Source organism: Eupeodes corollae, chromosome 1 (assembly GCF_945859685.1).
Source record: "Eupeodes corollae chromosome 1, idEupCoro1.1, whole genome shotgun sequence".
NCBI classification, from domain to species: Eukaryota; Metazoa; Arthropoda; class Insecta; order Diptera; family Syrphidae; genus Eupeodes; species Eupeodes corollae.
The window spans coordinates 142,030,318-142,054,460 of NC_079147.1; the positions used below are offsets into that span (position 1 = coordinate 142,030,318).

Consider the following 24,143-nt stretch of genomic DNA (forward strand, 5'->3'; position numbering starts at 1 on the left):
TACGATTCCACGAAAGATTGACAATTATGAGTGAGTGAATTCTTTGAAGAGCTGAATGTATTACGAAGTCTTTAAACACATTCATTTATATTGCTTTTCTTTTTCAACACTTCCATTAACTTAAATCTATCTCTTTCATTCCGGAATTCATTCACACTGAACTACAAAACTATCAAACATAAATAATAAGGGTATATCTGCAACCAGAACTTCTGAAGATATTGGCATTTTTCCAGTAGACGTTTGCTTTAACGCTTCTAAGACATAATTTGGGCAAGGTAAAAATAATTATGAATGTTTTGTTTAATTTTTTAATTACGTTTGAATTTTGTCGTTCTTGAAATTTTTAAAATTGTGAAATATTACAATAACATTTTAAATTACTTTTCTGAAGTCACCATTGCGTACGATAAAAAATTAAAAGATAAACTGATGCATAAAAAAAGAAATTAAATGTCAACTTTGTATATAAAATCTTTAGTATTATCATGGAGCTGTTTTTTGCTTTACGTTCGCTGTAGCCCCAAGATGGCATTGAAAGTTAAGTAAAAAAAACTGCCACAAATTGTCAATTGCATAAAAACTCCCGGTGATGGTACTATATGTTTTGTATTATACAAAACCAAATGTCAATTTTGACGTTTCTATTAAAGTAAAGGACTATTCATATTAGAGCGATCAAAAACAGACGAATTAATGTATAGCAAGCACCTTGATTGCTTTAAATCAACTGCAGGCCAGATGTTTTTTTTCTGACCTGACACGTGGTGGTATTATTCCACCTGGTGTTTGCCTTCTTCATAGTGTCCTGCATTAGCAATAATTTACATGAAGATATTGGTATGCTAGCATTCGCCAAAAGTGGTAGAATGGGTTGTACTGTATTATTCCTAACGAGATCATCTGCCTTTCAGTTTTGTGGAATGTGTCTAGCACAGAGATTTAATAGCAGCCTGACTACTTGAAAAAATACGGATATCAAATGCTGGTATGCGTCCATCTGTACAAAAGTCTTCCATTAAAAGCCTATCCTCTAAGAAAAATCTTGAAGGTATAGAAATCTGGAAGTTTCTGTCTGCAGTTGGGGATGGCGTAGTCTATGTGCTTTTGAATTGATTCTAAATACTTAAGAATTACGGAGTGGCCAATATTGTTGTTAATCCAATCCACTGCGATGAAGCTTTGAGGCGAATAGCAGAGCTTGCAGCTATTTATCGAAGAGAGACATGTCATAGAAATGTCATAATAAATGAATATTCGTTTATCGCCCTTAAAAGTGTCAACAAAATAACTAGATACGTTAATGTTGTATTGTATTCTATTTTCCTAAGAACTCCTTTTTTCTTAAATATTTCAAATAAAATAAAATTGATTTATATTAGTAATGTCCCAAAGTTTAAACACATATGGCATCACACTGCATTTTGTGTTTGATGAATTTTGTTTCCAAGTGTAAACCTAGTTAAATAAAGTACATCCAACCATCCTTTTCTAACCTACACAAACTACTGAACTTATTTCCGAACACTTCTTTTCTCATACGGTGGAAAAAGGCGATTTGCTTGTGCTGCTGATAAAAAAAGAAGGGCGACAGCGACAGTGCGACAGACAAATAAAAATTCTTCTCGTTTCTCGAGTCTTTACTCTTTAATCGCGAAAATTAGTTGACTGTGATTTTTTTGTTGTTAATTTTTAACTTTTTAATTAAACCCGAACAAATTAATCCCGTCGCACGTACACGTACGAACGAGCCCATTTTTGTTTTTATATTTACAAATTCAATAGCCAATTTAAAGAATATTGATCCCGTGGAACCGCCCTAAGCCGGATTTTCTTCAGAAAAAAAGCCAGTCCCAGTACCCAGTCCCAGTCACAGTCTGCGCTGACAGGATTGACAGACAAGAAGAACAAAAAAAATACGGTCTAGCCCCAGGGATTCAACCTCTTTCTTTACCCAAGAACCTCCAACAACGAGTCAAAAAAATTAAAAAAAAACAAAGAAAGTTAATTTAACTTAAAAAAGAGCACAAAACGTATTTATTGATAGATCGCGGGAGCAGGAGCAGTGTGCTGGTGTTTGGTGCTTGCAACAAAGAGAAAGAAAAGAAAACGCGAAATCGGGCGTACCTTGGTTAATTTTTCTTTTAGGAATATGCGAAAAGTTTGTTAAATTTAATTGAAATCTAGCAAATGAGTCATGATCAATCTAATTAAATGATGTTTGAGTGTAAATTCAAGTGATTTCTCACGAATTCTTTTTTAAGTAATTTAAAAAAAAAATATACAAAACAGAGAAAAGACTTCTTTTCTTAAAAAAAAAATCAAAAAAGAAGAATAAGAAGAAGAAGGAAAATCAAAAACGAGTTAAGTAACTCGGGTTCGGTTCGGGTGTTGCTTCGCGATTAAAAGTTTCCACATTTATAATAAAAATTGAACAAGTGTTATTTTGCAAAGTGTGTAACATTTTTTTTCTAACTGAGTTTCTTGAATTAGATAGGTACACTTTTTATTTAAATAAAAAAACATAATATTTTTGTCCTGACAACGAAGGCAAGTTGTGCAAGTGGTGTGTTGCATCGCCAGAGGGTACAGTACCTACCTTAATTTTACACCTAATCTTTCTTATACACATAACTCAAACTCAAAATGACCGAATACAAGTTAGTTGTTGTTGGTGCCGGTGGCGTGGGAAAATCTGCACTTACCATTCAATTAATACAAAATCATTTTGTAGACGAATACGATCCAACGATTGAGGACTCTTACAGGAAGCAAGTTGTAATAGGTTTGTATATAAATTTAAGATTTTACTCTAATTCATATATTTGTTACTATCTTGTTTTTGTTTTTTAAATAAAAATTTAAATTTAGTGTTAGTCATAATGTTTTTGTTTCAATTGTACCTGTATAGTTATAAATATATTCACACGACACCCCAAGAAATCTGAAATATACATTTTTGATAATAAACACTGTATTGCTCATTGTAGAAGATGATCAGTAATGATTCTGAGAAATTAAGCGTCAACTCGTGTATAGGTATTTCTTCTTTTAAGATATACAGTGTTGGCCAAAACATAAAAACTTTTATTTAAGTATTAAATAATTAAAAAACTAAATTAAGATTCAATTATTGCATTTTTTTTTAAATTAAAATAAATATTTACAATTTCTAATGAAAAATAAAATAAAATAGTTTTTGTAATAGTTCATTAAATATAGTACAATTAGTACAATTCGTTCAAAACTACCCTGGCCAAAAACAAAAGTAACTTTTAAAAAACAACAAACCCCTTGTTTTTAATCACTCCAGCACACCTTCGAGGCATGGAGTCAATTAAATTGTTATTATTCTGTTTGGGATACTTTTCCAATCTCTTTTAAATTGTTCAAGCAAATCATTTTTCTCTTTGCAATTAGACCTTACAATTCGTCGATCTACAATTTCCCATAGATTTTCTATAGGTTTGAGATCTGGAAACTGTGCTGGCCATTGTAACACGTAAATCTGGTTTTCTTGAAACCACTTCTTAACCGTATTGGATCGTTTTGTTTGGGTCGTTGTCCTGCTGAAATATCAATTTAGAGGCAACGGATCCTCAGCGTGTGGCAGCATTACATTTTGCAAAATGTTACGGTACATAAAACGATCCCTTGTACCATTTGATGAATCTTTACCAGTCCATGCCCTGAAAAATATCCCCACACTATTACATTACCTTATCCTTGTTTCACAAAGAGCTCAGGTGTAACGTGGATTTAGTGGCTGGTCTGCGAACACGACAGAAACCATCGGAACCCTTAAAATTGCACTAGTCCATTTTCCATTTTACCCTCTCGTTTTGTTGTTCTTCTTGGTCTGCCACCTCGAAGGACAGTTTTTAATGTTTGCACTTGTTTGCCAAAACCATTAATTAACTATTCTCTATATATAAGAAAAACAGAGATAGCAATACAAAATTGCCTTTGTTATGGCTTTACTCTCCTACTTAAGTCATATTTAATAAACCGTTTGAAAACTATTTTTTCTATTGGTGTATTCTGAAGTACATACATAATGAATTTAATTTAGGAAAACAAATTAACATGGTTGGTTAAAATTATTAATTTTTGAATGACATAAAAATTGAAGTAGTTTTAGTTGCTAGTATTTTGGCCAACACTGTAAATGGCTATAGTGGTCATATTCATAGATGCTATTGAACGAGAAAATAACAAAAATTAGAGGCAGAAAAATGTCTCAAAATTTTAAAACTTTAACGTAAGGTTAGGTAGGGATGTACCGGTAAGTAATTATGATACAGTTGAGACGATATCCTCTTTAATGTATTAATTTACTTTCGTTTAATAGTAACGGTACATATTTTTTAAAATTATAAAAAAAAGAACATATCTAATCTAAACTTAATTATGGATTATTTAGAACACAAATAATAATAATCTAAAGTTCCGTGTTTTTAAATTATAATTGCTGAAATTAAATATGCATGAATTATTATAAATATTAATTAAAAGATTTAAAAGAGCATTAGGACCGTAATTTAATTTACTGAAAATGTTACATTTGTCTTCGCAAGCTTTATTGTGACTGTATTTCAGGATATTTCATTAAACTATTTTCAAATTGTGTTAACTGGCGACATCAATTGTTATCTTTTGGTAGACAATTCTCTTAAATGTGATAGGTGTACATTTAACATGTTCCCCATTAATACCCTATTTTCTCGCGATTTGTCAGCTATTCAGCTTCAATATGATCAACTATCTGATCTGTTCATATGACTTTAGTGTTGTTTGCACTACTGCACAATACCAATACAGAAACTATAATCAAATTGAGTATGGCTCTTTTTGTAATATTTACAATATGGCTTCAGCTTTTGAACTCAAATATCTTAAATCTGTTTAATCAATATGATGCTCTTGTGACTAAAGTAGTGCGACTCGACCAATATTCTTGGTTCATAAGTGAAATTCGAGAGCTCTCTACTTTATCAAGCTTATAGGGGCTGATAATATAGCAGTTTCTAAGATCGGGATTCTTAAAAGGAATCGCTCTAAATATAGCTGCATCACAGCGCATGTCAATGTTGTCACTACTGCCGTAGTTGTAGACTTCTCTGAAGCTTTTGACACCATTAACCATTAAATCCTAAGATCAGCTCCTAACTAAACATTGGTTTCTCTATCAAAGCAACTGAAGCTGTTTTTACAGAGACAGAACGCTTGTTGTCAATGACACTCCTTAAATTAGCTCTATTGATAAAGCCAACTTATTTGCAAGGTAGTTCGCCAGATAGTGTCATGACGCCCCCAGTTCTTGAACGCTTAAATGATTCTATGGGACCAATCTTTTTTCGTACTCGAGCTGTGGCGAGGGTTCTTAAAGTTCTCATCATTCAAAAATCCGCTAGCCCAGATGGTATCTCCGCTATTATTCTGAAGAGGTGTTCTTCCACGCTAGCAAAACCACTGCGGAAGCTTTTCCATCTATCTTATTCTTCTGGGCTCGTTCCGAGTAGTTGGAAAACTGCATTTGATCAGCCAATCCCAAAAAAGGCGAATCTGCTTCTCCCACAAATTATCGACCGATAGCACTAACGTTCCTTCTTTCTAAGGTCATGAAAACGCTGATTAATTATCAGCTAAGAAATATCTTGAGGAACGAAGCTTTTTAATGACCGGCAATACGGCTTTCGTGGCAATAGGTTCACTGGTGATCTCATGGTTCATCTAACCAAACAGTGGAACAAGTCTTTACATCGTTTTGGCATATGCTAAAGTCTGGCATCTTGCTCTCTTATCGAAAATGCGTGCTTTCGGTATCGACGAATCTCTTCTTCGTTGGATTAGAAATTTTATTTCGAACCGTTCAATATAAGTTTTTTTGGACGGATACAAGTCTGAAACTCATAAAATAAATGCTGGTGTGTCCCAGGGCACCGTTTTGTCTCCGACCCTCTTCCTCATTTTTATAAATGATCTCCTATCTGCTTCTTCTAATCCAATAAATTGTTTCGCTGACGATAGCAGTCTTAGCTTTTCATATTCGTTTCCAGACTCCAGACTGTGGAACTGCAACGGCAAAATATGATTAGTTCATTAAATTCCGACCTACACTGCATTTTACAATGGGGAGTAAAAAATCGTGTGGAATTTAATACATACTTCGAAAACCCAATGCTGTCTTGTATCGTTAAAGCGAAATATACTTTTTGCCACTATGTATGTCCCCTTAAACAATTTAAACGTAATACCGCGCTTCTAGGAATGCCCATTGGTTTACCCTTGAGCCCAACTTCGGCCGTACTATGAAGTAAAGAGATTCTTTTTTAGCCGTACTTCGCGAATGTGGAACGCCTTGCCACGCTCTATCTTTCCCTGTCATTGCAATGTTCAGAAATTTAAAACCAATGTACACCGACACCTCCTATCCAACCCTTCCCTCTTTTCCTAATGCTCACACTGTGTCTTTGACATATTAAAGGTATACAAAACCCTTGTAGTGTTCGCTAATTATAAAAAAAATATACATTTATATATAATTTTCTCTCTGTTGTTAGAGGTGTACCGCAAGGCTCCATACTAGATCTCTTGCTTTTATCCTTATATATTAATGAGTTTCCTAACCAGACATTGTATTTCTCTGTGCACATGTACGCTGATGAAATGCAGCTATTGAAGAAAAAACATCCCTTTTGTCTCATCGAAGACTGTGAGTTCAATAAACTCGGTATTTGGTCTAAGAAGAAAGATTCTTCCTTAACCCGTCAAAGTGTAAATGTATAGTGATCAGTGTTAAGCCTCTTGATTTGTCTTCCTTGCCTTACGTTATTTTAAACCAGTTTCAAAACACATCGACGCAGTACAAAACTTGGGCAAGACTTTACAGGACATTAAATTGGGACACACACATAAATCAATCCATTGAGAAAACTTATGAAATACATTTGTCATAACATTGCTCACCTCTTAATATGCTCCTCATGTTATCAAATTCCTTAGTTCTGCCAATTCTAGCTTATAAGTGAGAATTATAATCTAAATGCGAATCTTATAGCAGACGTAAAATAAACGTTGGGTTCAAAAACACTGATCTCGTATGTTTATGGTCTGAAGCAATATGATCATGTCGCTCACTTGTTATGCAAACAGCTTAAATAGTTTTTTGACAAACGGACGGAGATGATTTGATTAGGGTGTTGGACAGCTATACTTTGGTTGCTAGATAGAAATCTTTATTAAAGGGATTAGTCCTTAACAACCTCAAAGTTGCGTATGTCGATGGTCACGTTTTGACGACCGAGAGTGTTGATGACAGCATGTACTTTGTTTTGCTCTCATTAACCGCTAAACCCATTTTAAAATCAAGATATGACTATGTATAGTTGGTCCCTGTAGATGTTGCCTTGAAATCGACGAAGAGATGGTGGGTGTAGATTTGATGTTTTGGGTTTTTTCCAGGATCTGCGTAATATAAATATTTAATTGACTGTAGTCTTTCCTGGTCTGAAACCACACTGACTAGAAATGGTTGTCGATGACGTGATCTAGGAACCATTCTTTTTCCACTGCTGTTACTATCTTTGAATAAGACCAATTTAACAAAAAGTTATGTTCATTGGGCATACTTTCTTTCGATAATATTTCAGAAAAAAGGTGGTGCATGCTCCTAACTTAATTATCTCTAGCTGCTTTGAAAAGTTCGGTATTCAGCCATCTGCTCCAGCGGCCTTGTTAGACTTCAACTTATATATGGCAATCTTTACTTCGTCTAATCCGATAAGACGGTATTGTTTTCTTTCGTCGTCTATATTATTTCAGAATGTAATCATTAGAAAATCTTTTATTTAAACAAAGAATGTTTTAAGTCTTTTTAATAATATAATAGTCAAAATGATCATAAGAATAATATCACAAATTGGCGATAAAGTGACCGCATAGCTATAGACAATCACATTTCTCTTTATGTAAACACATTGTTTTAAAATTCAATACTTAAAACTAAACCTTTCCACAATTCCCAGAAATGTTAGGGTCTTCCTACAAAAGTGATTGTATACAAAATTTCTATTGGGTCAGCTTAAAACATTATGAATGTTCACTCTTAAAAATAAGAGTGGCTTTAAAAAGTATCAAACTTCTTAGTAAGAAATCACTTTTAGAGCTCGCTTTTAAATTCTATTCAAATGACCCATGTTACCCTACGTTAATTAGGACACCTGCTCAAATATGAGAATTATACTTGATCAGAATTATAAATTGTATCTAGATGATAAGGGGTAAAACAGGGGCCCCACTATGTAACTCGATTCTACAATGAAATTGCTCGAATTCGGAAACTTGGTACTATGTATCTATTTGACTACTTTTGAACGAACGAGAATCGAATATTCTTATGAACTTTCGAATAAACTCGGAAATACGTAACTCGAAAGCAGAATTCAAAACAAGGAAAAATCGAAAATAATCGCTCTACAACAAACACATTTGCGAGCGAAGTTTTTTTTTTATCAAGATGTAAGTAAAATGTTAAATATGAGTTCCATCTTCCACCCCAATTACACCTGGAATTCGTGATTTTTGCTAAAAATAGCGTTTGGACTTTCGTATCTCTTCCTCCATGACTCTTTCGATTGAGGTCAAAACTTTGACAAGTATTTTTGACATGGTTTGCTGTGCAATTTCAGCGTTCTTGTCACCACCGATTTGGTTTCCGTTACCTCCTGTTGCTGCTGATAACTTAATGATAATCGGAACAGCATTTTGTCTTCTGCATGTAGTCATGTCGGATGATATGATGTTAAGTAACAACATAAACCCGTCTTTAGAAAAAAGATAGTTCTTAACAAAACCAAAACACAAGTATATATGTACATATTTCTCATTACGAATGAGTCAATCATTCTACCATATACATATATATGTACAAACCTTTTCTCACTCAGCTCTATTATGTTGGAATTATCTCTTATGCTTCTTCATTTCCTTGCAAATTAAACCAAATTCCAACGGTTTCCTTTTTTTTAATAATTATTCTTGTCCAAACGTTGATGTTTTATTTTTGTTTTGTTTTTAAAACTGTCAAACGCCTCGATACTCGTTCGAAAGTGGAACATTTTTTGAAAACAAGTTGGTATAACCAGTCCGATTCTACTTTCATACGTAGTACGATTCGAAAGTAGAATCGGAAATAAGTTACGATTAGAATCAAAAGTAGAATTGAGATACATAGTAGGGCCCCAGTTCTTGCATCGTAGGAAAAAATCTAAATCTTAAGAAGTATTTTGTATAGTGACAGAGACAGCATTGAGTTTTTGAAGCATTAAATTTGGTTATTGATTCCCCATTACACAATGTTGACAAGATCAGAATTTAATAAGATTATCATACGCTGCGGTTGGTAGTCCACCTCCGAAGAACAGGGATGTAAATATCCGAACAACAAGGATGTTAATATAAAAACTAATATGATAATACATTTATCATATATTTATAAGGATTAGAGGTTAGAAGCAATTCTAGAGTGTTGGCGGATTGTACTGCAATGTCAGGAATCCGATTGGTTAACTAATTGAGTCAGATTCATTATCCCATCAAAAATATCCCCATAGGAAAATGAGATATAATTTTCCAGATAGAGTTGGATAGCACATGGAGTTACTATCTAGACTTGGGGTTGCGATAAAGAAAACCAAGTACGAATTAAAATTTGTGTCAGTACACTGACATGATATTGTGATAGAAGCTAAAAGAGAACATATTTTTTTCCATGAACAGCTAAACCATGACGAAGGAACATTCGCTTGGTTCCAAAACAGCTAATCTCTTTAAAACAGTGTGAACCATACTTATATTCTGAATGTAAAGTTATCTTGAATACTCGAAACTTTCGGTTTACATCGAAATTTCCTTCGCTTAGGAAAATGATAAATGAAAGAATATTAAAATACAATCATTTTTATTATTAAATTTTGAGTTTAACAAATAAATCTTTTTTATAAGTTCAGGTTTCCTCCCGTTTGTTGTTGATACACTTCGATTACATCCCCATTCTTCATATCGAGTAACTTCGGGGTGCTATTCTCATTAATGGGTTGTCCATCATATCGAAATCGTAGCACCTGCATAGAAAGATTAGCTCGTGCACTATAAGCATGCATAAGTTTTCGGAGCGATATATGCTTTTTAATTTTGAATTCAACGATCGAATCATCCTGTCCTAAAACCTTCAAGTTTATATATTCGCCTTCAGATTCATTATTATCCCCCATTGTAAGTTTATGTATATTTGTATATTAATATTTAATATTCAAAACCTAAATTCAAACGAACTGAAATTTAGGTAGTATATTAAAATTGAATATCAACACAATTTGATCGAAATTAATTTAAAACAAAAATGTCTATGTTTACTTTAACTGAATGTATACTTTTATTTCTCAATGCTCATTAAGCTTTAGGTTTTAAAACAACTTGCTAGTCCAGTCAAAGAAAGGAGCTACTTATTGAGTCCAAAAACTGAGCCACATAATCTGTCTTAGCTTTGGCGTTCATTCGTCAACCATTTAGTAATCTGAAATGGTGCAACTGGTATTATAACTGACAAGCGAAAAAAATGAGTTATAAGACAATAATTATATAGTTTTTATGTAAGACCAAAAATATGAATGTAACCGATATCATGTCAAACTCGGCAAGATCTTTAAAAAAAAAAATACAGGGTATAGACAATTTTGTTGGTAAAGTAAATTTAGTATGTTTTGACTTTGATAAAGTCATCCAGGGCAAACAGGGTCTCTAAATAAAAATCCAATATAAATTAATCGAAACATGTGTGCAGCTTAATGACAGTTTTAACATGACAAATCAAATACACAAGGTGGACGTAAAAACTTGACCCTTTTGAGGCTATTCATTTTCATTTGAACTAGGGCCGCACCCAACAAACATCTCCATTTAGTTTGGTTCCTGGCTAGTTGACTACTCCAAGTTGGGTGAGGTCACTTTTACCTGATCCACGGTCTTCCTCTACTGCGCTGTCCTGGTGGCTGTAGATTCAAATTCCGTTGCGTTCTGGGGAAAAGCATGTACTTTGTTTTAGTATCGTGCGATGCATGTGATGATGAATATTTTTTTCTATAAAATCAATTTTCTAATAATCTTTGATTTTCATTCTATTTAATGATGTTTTATTTTTTTCAATTCTTATGTCTAATAATAAAAATGCATCAATTAAGATCGTCTAACATGCACATTCTATTCAGGAAAAATCTTCTGACATAGGAAAAACTGTATTTAGATTTAATGTTGAAAAACGCATTTAAAAAATATTAAAAGACTGGAACCAATCCGTCTTGGACCCACATTTTTGTAATCAGCGGAAGTTTTATGATATTTTTGTGTTTCATTCTTATGGTTATATGTAGTACTCATGGCGTTAGTGCGTTAACCTGTCATGCTAGAGGTCTTTGGTTCAATCCTTGCCTGTTCCATTTACATTTTTTTTCTCACGAGTACTGCCGCAAGAGTAATTCTTTTCATGAGTACCTTGTCAATTTGATTTTTAATGTATGACTCAAGTGGTAATCATTTCGACTTCAAAATTACAAAAAAAAAATTCATTCTCGAAACATTCCAGAAGCTTGAATTTGATATAATGGTGCGTACATCTACACATTCATATAAAGGAATTTTGGTTATAACTCAACTCCCAGAATTTGACATTAAAATACAAGTTTTAGCTTAAGCTTGTGATCCAAGACACAATGACTAAATCTCTCCGAAAAAGTCGTAAAATAAAATCTATCTTAAAATCAACGGAACACCGACTTCTCAGAAGGAAAAAGAGACTGCAGACTGTATAACGGCGACGACGAACCGAATCAGTCAGGATGATCCATTCAATATAGACGACAAAATCCAACAATTCCGGCCTCCCGACTATGTTTACTGAAAAAAAGAGACCCTCTAAACCGCACCTACTATAGTAGACTCAGTCTACTTAACATAGCCTATAAAATCTTCTCTGCCGTAATATGTGAACGTCTAAAGCCCATCGTCAACAACCTGATATGTCCTTATCAGTGTGGTTTTAGACCAGGAAAGTCCACAGTTGATCAAATATTCACATTACCGCAGATCCTGGGAAAACCCAATAACACCAAATCGACACGCACAATCTTTTCATCGATTTCAAGGCCGCATATGACAGCACCTACAGCTATATAGAGCCATTTCTAGTTTTGGTATCCCTCCCAAACTCGTCCGACACACTTTTAAAAGTCTGTCCAATTACAAGCATATGCTGATGACATTGACATAATCGGAAGAACTCAGCGTGATGTCAATGGGGCTTTTGTGAGTATTGAAGCAGAGGCGTCAAAAATGGATTTAACGGTTAATGAGGGCAAAACAAAGTACATGCTGTCGTCAAGAAAGGACATACAACACCGACGTTTTGGTAGACTTCGTCTACCTAGTCTCCGCTGTAAACGCAGAAAACAGCACCAGCGCTGAGATCAAACGCAGAATAGATCCTGCTAACCGCTGTTTCTTTGGGCTAAGAAAGCAATCGAGTGGTAAAATCCTCTCTCGAGGGACCAAATTGTCGCTATATAAGACAAGCTATACGGATGAAAGCACCTTGGGTCGGTTCGAGAGTGGAGTGGAGGAGAAGATGGAACGACGAGCTGTACACGGGCTGTACAGCAAAGTAGACTTAGCCAGAAGGGTAAAAGTCCAACGACTAAGATGGCTGGGTCGCGTAGAGCGCATGGAAACCAATGCTCCGGCCCGGAAAGTCTTCGAATCCACACCCACAGGACAGCGCAGTAGAGGGAGACCGCGGATCGGGTGGCGCGCACAAGTGAAAAGTGACCTCATCTAGCTAGGGACCGAGCGCCACCTTATGCAAGTAAGTAAAATCGACGGATAGCAGATGTATTTCCAATAAAATATATCGCAATCGAAAGCTCTTCGATACCAGAGTAAAAATATTATTCAAAAAAATTAGTTTGTAACCCACTGAACTGGGAAGGGCGATAAAAATCGTAACTTTGTTGGAAACCACTTTTGTTACTAGTTAACAAAAAGATATTAACTTCAATAAAATTATATAAAAAGCAGCAGAAGTTAATGTTGTGCTAAACTGTTGATAGTCGCTATTTAATTTACGAGTGTTTTTGGCTTTTTTTAAAATGGTTTTCGATGGCAACCAATTGTAATATACATTAATTTTAAGGATTTTAAACCTAAAAATGACTTAGTAACCGGCAGACTAACTACTATGTTATCAATAAAATTTTAGAGGTAATGTCTTGAAATCTATGTGAAGACAAAGGGCTTGGCTTCCGAAAATTACATTACAATTTTCAGGCGTCGAAGTTAAGCCAAACCTTCGATAAAATGGGAACTAAGTAGAACAAATGTATAGAATTTCCTAAACCAACTAAGGACTTGAAGAATGTTTAGTTAAATGTCTAATTTTACATTTTTATTTACAAGTGAGTATGTTGTACTATGTACAGCGGCAATATTCAGCATCGCTCACAGCGTCACAGCACTCGATGCAAATATGAACTTTATTTGCTGTGTCTACTGCCTTGCCTATGCAATGCATATACTCGTTAAACGTTATGTCTGTTTAACTAAACCAATTAGGTCATATCCCTTTGATCTGAATTCATTAATTAAGATGAACTCTACACTCCGCCCTTGGCTTAAGATTTTTCTTCCCTTCGTTCTGTCTATTCTGTATTTCAGTTATTTATCATTATTGTTGTCAGCATTTTTGTATATTCTCATTTTGTGGTATGATTGCTCCTTTCATTTTTTTTTATTATTCATTCTAATTCAAAAATTTTATTGGAATCAATTAAAGGCGAGATACATATGTGTGTTGCTGAGGCTGGCTAGCTAGCTAGCTGGCTAGCTGACTGGCTTTCCCGACTGGCTGTGCCGTAGAAGAGTTGTGCTTCATCATCATCGTCAACAGCCTATATAACGAATCTTTTGCATATTACTCATCCAACACTCATTTTTTGATGTTTATTAAACAAATATTTACAAACGGCGAACGTTTTTGTGGTTCTTTTTTTCTTTTAATTTTTGTATATGTGAGCTCTTCCCTTCTTTGCGACTTGTTTTTTATTTTGTTGGTATTTTGTATAGCAGCAAAAAAGTTTTTGTTTTTAATGATGATGAGAAATAAATTAAGAGTCAAAAAAGAAACTAATTATCTTTAATTAATTATCTTATCGCCAGAATCGAAAGATCGAAAGAAAGAAACGATTATCACAGTAACAACAAATATCAAAATGAATTGAAATAAATACAAAATTTGTGTTTATTTGAAATATTATTGATGTACATTTGTAAATTCTAATTGTTGCAGTTTTATTTAAACATATTTTAAAATTTTTGTTTGCAGATGGAGAAACGTGTCTTCTTGATATTTTGGACACCGCTGGTCAAGAAGAATATTCAGCGATGCGAGATCAGTATATGCGAACGGGTGAAGGATTTCTCCTGGTATTTGCAGTAAACAGTGCCAAATCTTTCGAGGATATAGGTAAGTTAAATTTAATATTGACATAGTTTTGTTTGTTTAATTGTTTTTTTTTTGATACTGTAAAGTTTATCATTTTTGACATGTAAAGGTACTCCGCAATGTCATGGGGTATTATATCATATGCTCTGGCTATTATTTGTTAACCAAATATTGTTGTGAACTCCTTTAATTAGGTCTTAATATGCTTAATAATTGGGCCAGAAAGTGTACTCAACGTCAACCCACTTAAGACAGAAATTTTTTCATTAAATAAACTAATTTAACAAAGTTTCATTGAAATTGCAAACAACAGGTGGAGCTCTTGAAACTGATTTTGAGGAACGTTTCAAGGGTCGCACCAAGCAATCATATGCCATTCAAATTGTTTGAAAACATTTGAGGGAATGTTCAGGGTTTTTTTTAGCCGTGTGCTTTTCAAGAAAAAATAAAACGAATGTTATTTAATGTTATGCACAAAATTAAGCTTTTTTTATAAAGATGAGGGTTTGCCATTATGTTTTAAAAATTATTTCGAAAATTCCTGTTGAGATGCCCTATTTTCGAACAGTTTAAGCAAGAATTGGGGGAATGTCAGCAACAATGCGCCGAATATTCTTTTCCATAGACTCAATCTTCTCAGGTAATTAAGCGACTTCACATAACCCAAAACAAAAAAAAGCACAGCGATGCCACGCCACAGGCCCAAGACGGGGGATAATGCGCTTGCAATTATTGAATTATATATGACTTTTATTAGAACTAATTAATTAACACATTTTTAGACGAATTTCTTTTGCCCAAGCGTGTGTTTTTATACTAATCATGTGTTACTTTGAACAGGCTGAAAAAGACAACATTTGTAACACCTTCGGAAGAGAAAGATAATGTCAAATGATTGGACATGGTGATCAGATATATCAAAGAGGATCTAACATACCTCGAATCTGAAAAATGATTGCAGACATAAACAATTTTAACTGTAGATCGTGGAAAATGAATCTAAAATAATTCTTTTTTTTTATTAAAAAAATTTCGGTCCAAGAAATCAATAAAATGTATTGTACTTCAAATATTGTTGATTCAAAGGTCCAACACTTTAGTTGTGGGTTTGGCCTTATTCCAAGTGACACATTCCTTAATGCTAATTAATTGTAATTACATTTACTTTTTGTTGGCCGTCCTGCATTTTAGCTTGTTTTGTCATTTCATTTTCTTTATCACAAATTATTGTGTCACCTGTTATTGCAATTTCCGTTATAAGTGACCCTGCTCTATATTGTCCGTCGTATCTTTCAAGTTTATAATAATACCAATTTCTCGACAGGATTCTGATTCTGCCTCCTTCTTGTTTTTGGATAGCTTCTTTTTTAAATAGTACATAGTAGATCCAGACCTTAAAATTGAATTGAACATTTGTTGATACCATCTTAGAACTGTTATTCTTTAAGTTTCAAAACCTTTTTCCAACCAAGCACGTTTCGAATTATCGTCTTAAGTGAGTTAACGTCGTTCACAATGTTTTCTTTTTTGGCCATTGATTTTTTTTTCTAATTAATAAGCAAAAATATTACTTAATGTAAGAAAGTAATTATTAATATTTTACTTACAATTTTATTGTTTTTATTTTCGAACAGATTTCGTAATGATTTCTTATCCGACAACTGTTCGCATTTATCCGCTAATTGTCGTGTACACTTAACACGGTCTCCTTTTCGGAGTTGGAGTTGCTAATTGTGTGATACAGCGTGTTTTTTTTTAGTTCTCAGTAATTTTCGTAAAGTACTCTAAAGAGTCGGTTCTCAACATAAGACTTAAGTATTTCGTAGTATTGCCTGGGAAGGTCCCTATGTAATTTTACTTAAATCCCAAGTAAAAAACTTTGTCAAAGGCTTGAGCAGCAACATCTAAGAATAAAGCCAAGCGTACCAATTTTTTTTACCATTTCCACCACATTCGGAATATGATGCACTTAGTGTATCGTATAATGTTTATTTGGAACATTATACGATGGTTCGAAATTAGTCTTGTTTGCTGAGCCTTTTCAGTAGCAGTTTTTCGAAAACTTTTACTTCTTCCGGCTAACATTGTTTATATATTAAAGGTTAAAGCGTGTGTTTGTTTATTATAAATTGGAGTTTTTTTTTAAAGGTAATTGAGCGCATTTCTTTAAAAACCCTATTGTACCCTGGTGATTTTTTATTTGATAAATTATATTGACACATACTTCTTATTTCTTCAAGCGTCCTTTGTCACGCATTTGTCGTTCCTATCGACAAACTGAAAGGGATCTGTAGCCGCATTTGCTGGAAATGAATCAAAAACATTTTCGATTTATTCAGTAAAGGGTTTCCGATCCATTTACCATCTTGAGATTTTATTGGCCATTTTTGTATCTTAGGTCTTCTTAAATGCTTTGTTAATTTACATAAAGAGTATTCAGTAGAAGAATCCGTCCTCAGACTTTCCAGCGATCTATTGTATTAATCATTTTTGATTCTTTTTTTAGGCCGTTGTTAAGACTTAGCTTGCCATTCCAGTAGAAGCATCCGTCCTCTGACTTTCTATTTCCAGAGATCTATTCTATTAATCATTTTTGAACTCACTGATTCTTTTTTTTAGTTCGTTGTTTAGACTCTTAGCTTGCCATTTTTTCGGGATCTTCTTTTTTTCACAATCATTTCTTTTATGACGTGGCGTGATAGTTAATTCAAGTTGTGTCAAAAGTTCAATCCCTGACTTTTCCACCTAACAAAATGTTGACAAATCCTCCAAGATTAATTCTTGTCATAATAAGGGCTTTCTTAAATTAACCGTGTGGATTCGGCATAAACGGTAGGTAACCTCCATGGCTGACATTAATTGCACACATGTATGGTTCGAGGCTACAAGCTTTTGCGCCACCTAATTTTATTCTTATTATTTTTTATTTCAACAGGATTTCTGGTACCTCAAGATCGAAACAGTTTCGAGTAATTTCTGCCGTAGCTTATTGCAGATGAGCAAGGATTTGTTCAACTTCATTATTAATTTCTTCAATTGTTTGCAATAGAGATCTTAGGTTTTTAAAAAATTAAAATTTTTCTCTGAATTCGTTTCGGCTTGTTCTCTTATTTGTGAGCTCAGTATTTTTTTGTTTTCTTTTATTCCGCTTCACTCAGTGAAGTATGATCTGACAATAAATCGTAGTTACTATCGACAATTATATGTTTTCTTTTCAAACCCTTAACTACCTAAAAGTCTTTAAAGTCTTTGTATTTTGTGAGTCTAGTCAGGGCCGGATTTAGAGGTCCAGAAGCCTCGGGCAATAAAGAAGCGGAGGTCCCCTCGCCCCGAATTATTTTCAAAATAAAGTAAACCATTGGTATCGCTCGAGTTTTTTAATAAATAATTTATTGTGAAACCAAATAGATTCCTTAAAAGAATAAACTAAAATTAAATTTTAGGGTTAACAAACGGAACCTTTAAAACTTTTTTCACGGGAAAATCGTTGATGATTTCGTTGAAATCCAGTTCTCGGAGTAAATCGCTTTCAGTGCTCAGGAGAGAAAGCTTCGATAGACAATTTTATCCGATCGTGGTTCGAAGCCTATTTTATATAATTTTCATTTTTGAAAATGAACTCTCCAGTGCAATTTGTTACCATCCAAACCAAATACAATGCAATTTCGAGGTTTGGAAATGTAGCTCTGAAATTTTGATTTTCGAAAATTTGCTAGTAAAGTAGTTCCGTCGATTGATCTGTTCCATAGTCATTTTACTTTCTGTATGAGGCAATCAAAGACACAAATTGAACCAACTCATTACCAAGACTAGGCTCTAAATCATCCGGATACATTTTCACCAATGCCTCTGTTGCAGCGTACAAATTTTAAGCGTCCATCTCCTCGATGTGATTCAGAAATCCAAATCTTGAACGTACAATTTTATCAATTTCATAGGCATGTAACCTTTCAGTAAGAGAAACAGTCAATCACTGGGATGAAGGCGGATACTTTGTATTTTTCCTTCGGTGACAGATATGTGTCTTTTGCTTTCCCGTAATCGAGCGGATTCAACCTCACATTTCTCGTTCTGGTGCGTGATTTTACATATTCATCAGTATTTGGCTGTTTCCTTGTTTTTATCAAAATCATTTCGTTTGGATTCCACGAATGATTTTAATCATTCTAGTGCATGCATTAAAATGTTGCAAACAAAGCGGTTTCGAGACCACTCATCTTCTGTAGAAGGTGCGTTGCTTCATTCCTCACCATGTTTTTTTGCTCTTTATTGGAAGATATGCTGGTTAGAGCTTCTTCGATTTCCGAATAGCCGTTTACTAAGGCTTTCGAAGCTTCAGCTCGAGAAGAATAACCAGTGTCGTTCAGCTTTTTCAAGACTAAAAACTAGCCGCATATCTTCTCCGACAATTTCTCAATCAGAATTCTATGCCGCTCTGTACTGGCTGTGAAAAACTTGTAAAAATTGTGCACGAAATCAAAAAATTGGACAAATTACCAATTAGTTAATATTAATTTATTTTTCCAAGAATTGAAGAACACCGATTCTTCATATATAGCAATTTTATGTACATGTATATATATGCACCGTGCCGAGACACGGAACCGAATACCCAACCTCCGAGGTTGCTGGCAAGTGCCACCTCACTCAGCGATTTAGCGATTGGGGTACTCCCTCAAGATAGGTAGTGAATTGGAAGTGCTTCTATTTGAGGTTTTGATATTTCACATGATTGCCTGATTAGAGTCAACAAATATAGATCAATGATTTCTGTAATTTAAGATTAAGATAATTAAATAACCATGTATGTACAAAATACTGCAGGCTGTAGGTAAAGGTAAAAGAGCAAAAAAAAGATATCAAAGGAAAAGGTGTTTACTAGTGTTTATTAGTTGGACTTTGAATCTTCCAAGCCTCTATTGTGGGCCGCCCCGTTTGTGGAGGCCCCAGGGTTTTCGCCCGGTTGCCCTCTCGTACATCCGGCTATGAGTCTAGTATTTTTTAAGAATCAGTAGTATTGAAATTCATTTTTATATTCCTAATTTTTAGTCCACAAAATGCAATAAGTTATTTCGAATACTTTATATCGAATATCTAAAATAGCCGTACAAATCATAATCATACTTAATACTAATTTAATATCAACAATATTCTATACTAAAAACAATAATTAAATTCTTTACAGGAACATACCGTGAACAGATAAAGCGTGTAAAAGACGCCGAAGAAGTCCCTATGGTACTTGTTGGCAACAAATGCGACTTACAAGCTTGGGCAGTTGACATGAGTCAAGCCAGAGAAGTAATTTAAAATTTCTAATAATTCTTTAAAAAAAAAAAACTAACGACAATTTTAATATAATGTACTCTATTGAATTCCAGGTCGCGAAACAATATGGAATTCCTTTTGTTGAAACATCTGCCAAAACCCGTATGGGTGTCGATGATGCATTTTATACACTGGTGCGCGAGATTCGCAAGGACAAAGAACACCGGGGGAAAAAACATCGTAACAAAAATAAGCTGCCTCATCGCAGATTTAAATGCGATCTTCTTTAAAATTAAAGCGAAAAATAAATCATCATTGCAAACAATTCAATGCAAAAATCATTTTAAAATCAACTAAAAACAAAAATAAAGCAGAAAATAACCATAGCTACTCACAAAACAACAAATTACAAATACAAAAACAAAAAAAAAAAACATTTACAGCAAAAAGAAAAATATTCTTTTACTAAATAACTTTAAAATGATACAAACAAAAAAATATAAATAAAGAAAAGAAATAAGATTTGTTTATTTTTTTTTCTCTGTAACTTAAATTTTATCAACAACAAAAAAATTAAAAACAAAATCATTTTTTAATTATAAGAACGAAATTTATTATTTAATATGTTTAAACTGCAAAGAGATTTATTTTTTAATGTATGAAACAAATAAAAACCAAGTCGCACAGGTAAAAAACGCATAGACTCCTTTTCTAAATATTTTTTTTATTATGTTATTCTTTTGAGTTAAATTTATTTTTGGAAAACTATTATGTTATGTATACATTTCAAACAAACAAAAAAAGTATAATATTTGTATAATTGTATAAATATAGGATATTTTTACAATTGTAAAAGATACATTTTAAACAACAAACAAAACAAAAAGATATATATCACTAAAAACTGAATAATAAGGGATTAAACAAAATATTTAAATGAATTATGATATAACTCATGTGATTTTTTTTTCTATTAAAACAATTAATTATTTGCAAAAATTTTGTCAACATCCATAAAAGACTTAAGGGCTTCTTAAAAAGAAAAGTAGGATTTATACTGTTTCGAAGAGCGCATAAAACTTCGGTAACTTATGTTGGTGCATGCAATATTTGTGTCCTTCGGAAAACACTTTCGAAAAATATCCTAACAATGGAGAGTAAAACAGTAAACAGGACAAATAATATATATAGAAATATAAGTATAACAAATCTCTTTTATTTTTAAGAAGTTTCTTTTGGACACGTTATAATTACCATCAAAGAACTTAAATACAATGGAGTAAATGATAACGACCTGACATATTTTCTTTTATCACAACACGATTAAAATAACATCAACAAAAACAAGTTTATCTCTTTCTAAATTGAACTTCGCACAAACTATGCGCAAGATAGTATTACTTAAAAATAACATATTCAACTATGGCACATTAGGCCATGTCGGGCCTAACAGACCGACAGAATTGGTGAATTTTGGTAGGCAGCGAGATTCCATTTTTCTCTTCATTGGTTGCTTCAATTGAAATATTTGGCTGGCAACAAAGAGTTAATAGATTTCGGTCCTTCATGTTTCTTAGTTGGATCTCAAAGTTCTACCATTATGCCTCTTACGGCCTTAAAAAAAATAGTATTAATAGTACAATTAGTTTCTGTATTCTTGGTTTAAAATTGTTTGCTCCATGGTGCAACAGGGAAGAGAAAAAAAATGTGCTTTGCGTATTTAAAAAAAAAAAAACAAAAAAGAAGAAAATAATTAAAAAGACTATTAATTCTAATCGCAAGAACTATAAATGTATATTTTATGTAATCACATTTTTATAATATGTATACATATATTTATTTATATTCATTAAACAAAATATATATCTATATGTATACATAAAATTTAATAAATAAACTAGCTTTTTAAAATTTTTTGCTATTCAGAAATAAAAACAAAATACAATAACAACGCCATAACTAAAATTACAAAAAAAGAAATCTTATAAAATACATAGTTAACTGTTTGTTTCTATCTTAAAAAAAATAAAATATTTTTTCTAATAGCTCATAATGGATGATAAAAGTATTTATTAATTTAAAATGTATTTCATTAAAATAATAATTATAATTAAAATTATAATAATAATAAAGTAACACATAAATAAATTTCTTTTAATTTTTATAAATTATGAGTGTATGATGTATGTATGTATACCATTCTACAATAAACAAAAATAAAATATACTTTACATTATACAACTCTTAATGTTCCCTTCAATTTTGTTTCTTTTTTAATTTCAGTAATTTGTATTTTCTTTATTTCTGCTACATTTTTTATACGATCCCTTTTTTCATAAATTGCATGAAAATAATTAATTATTATTATTAAACAAATAAAAATAAAAAAAAATAATCTAATTGATGCGATTTTTTGCATACTATGTTATTAAATCTAATTAAATAAAAAAATGTATGGTATAATTTAATATTCTTGTTTTGCTTGGACTTTAAATTTGGATTATACTTGACAGCATATCTAAATATAAATATACGATGAAGGGGCACAAGTTCTATAACTTTGACCACAAGATATAATAAGGGTTTTTGATAGGGGAGCTTAATACAAGCCTTTCTTACTATCGGAGGGTGGTTCTATCTCCCCTCGTTTATGTCGCAATGGCAATTTTTAAAAAAAATTACTTAAACTCTAAAAAAGACATAAATTATTATTATTACTCTTATTAGCACAGGCAAGTCGAATGAATAAACGTGTGGTTGTGAGAAATTAGTATTACGGTACAATAATGACAATGAATGCAAATTACGGAAAAGATTTCTATCCGACATTGCCAGAATTTCAAGAAAAAGAAATGAAATACAAATAGAAAAGGTTGCTGTATTTAAAGCGGCAGAAAAAAGGAAGATATTTTCTTTTTCTTGATAAAACCATCGATATGTTAAAACCGCACGAATTGGAAAAGACAGCGAAATCGACACTTAAGGACACAATAGTCCTTTCTATTATATTTTTGCCTATTGGTTTGTTGCTTATTAAATAAAGACTGGCTTCAAACAGATATTAAGTTAAGTTAAGAAGTGAGCAGACAGTTGATAATGCGCGTCTCATAAAATTTAGAAAAAAATATTAAACGACTAAATTAAAATACATGTATGTATTACCAAGGATTTGAAATGCAAGATTCCTCCAATTAGAGAGAGAATTTTTCCTGTACAAGATAGATATCTTAGAAATTGCAATGATAATGATGAGAGGTTCATTGACTTCTTCAACGCCAATAGCCTTCTGACTGGTGGCACTATGTTTAAACACAAACTCTGTCATAAAATTAGCTGGGTGTCGACGGACAGGCAAGCGTCTGCCAACCAAATTGACCATTTCGCGATTAGTCGACGTTTTAGAAGCAGTCTCTTGGATGTACGAAATAGAATAGGGACTTGCCCGTGACCACCATTTAATGATAGCTACCCTAAAATTGCGTACAGCTTCGAAGATCCAACGGAACAACACGTGCACTCAAATTCAACATCGCCAGACTAAAGAATCCCACGACCCGTCAACAATTTAGGGACAACCTGTCACACAAAATGTGAACAATCAGCAGCACAGTACATGACGAAATCGAACACCATTGGAAAGCTGTGATGGGTCAGGTGCTGACCCCCGAATCTGCACCGCACCTCCCAGTAAAGATGAGATCGTTGCCGCAATTAAATTACTTAAGAACAACAAATCGGTAGGCGTAGGACTTTATGAAAACCCCGCAGAGGTTTTACAAGCAGAGATATACAAAGTGCGAAAACTGGAGAGGAATTTGCATTATACCAGGCGTTGCCAAAATAGTAGCAAAAGCTATACAGGAATGCATCAGAGCACACCTTGAGACCACACTCGATGCCGAACAAGCAGGATTCTGTGGAGTATATCTGGTTAGCTTTGCGGAGGAGGGGCATCCTAGAAAAAACTAATTTCTATTGTTAAAGCAGCATATGATGGATCCAAGTGTCACATTCTGCACGATGGTAGGTTGTCAGATGATTTTAAAATCCGGAGTCAGACAGGGCTATATTCTTTCGCCAATATTGACAGGTAGCGGAGGGAACTAATGGACTTTGACATCCTATTTAAAGCAGTTGTATTACGCGGAAGATGTTTGATGACTCTCTCATAGGATCATGGAGCTCCATCAAATGACAACAAGTGTGGAGAGAGAAGCAGAAGTTATGAGGCTGAAAATTAATTCCGGCAAAACAAAAATGATCAGCCTCGGAACCCGACCATCCTCTCAAATAAATATTTTCTCGAAACCGGTGGAAAAAGTGG

At 33.3% G+C, this 24,143-nt stretch overlaps 1 protein-coding gene across 1 annotated transcript; it reads left to right on the plus strand.

Annotated features, from left to right (window-relative positions):
- Positions 1-1,574: 1,574 nt before the first annotated feature.
- LOC129938974 (ras-like protein 1) lies at positions 1,575-22,287 on the plus strand. Its single transcript, XM_056046817.1, has 4 exons — positions 1,575-2,785; positions 14,432-14,572; positions 19,737-19,852; positions 19,933-22,287. The coding sequence occupies exons 1-4, from the start codon at positions 2,647-2,649 to the stop codon at positions 20,107-20,109; spliced, it is 573 nt and encodes a 190-aa protein (XP_055902792.1). The 5' UTR covers positions 1,575-2,646; the 3' UTR covers positions 20,110-22,287.
- Positions 22,288-24,143: the final 1,856 nt, after the last annotated feature.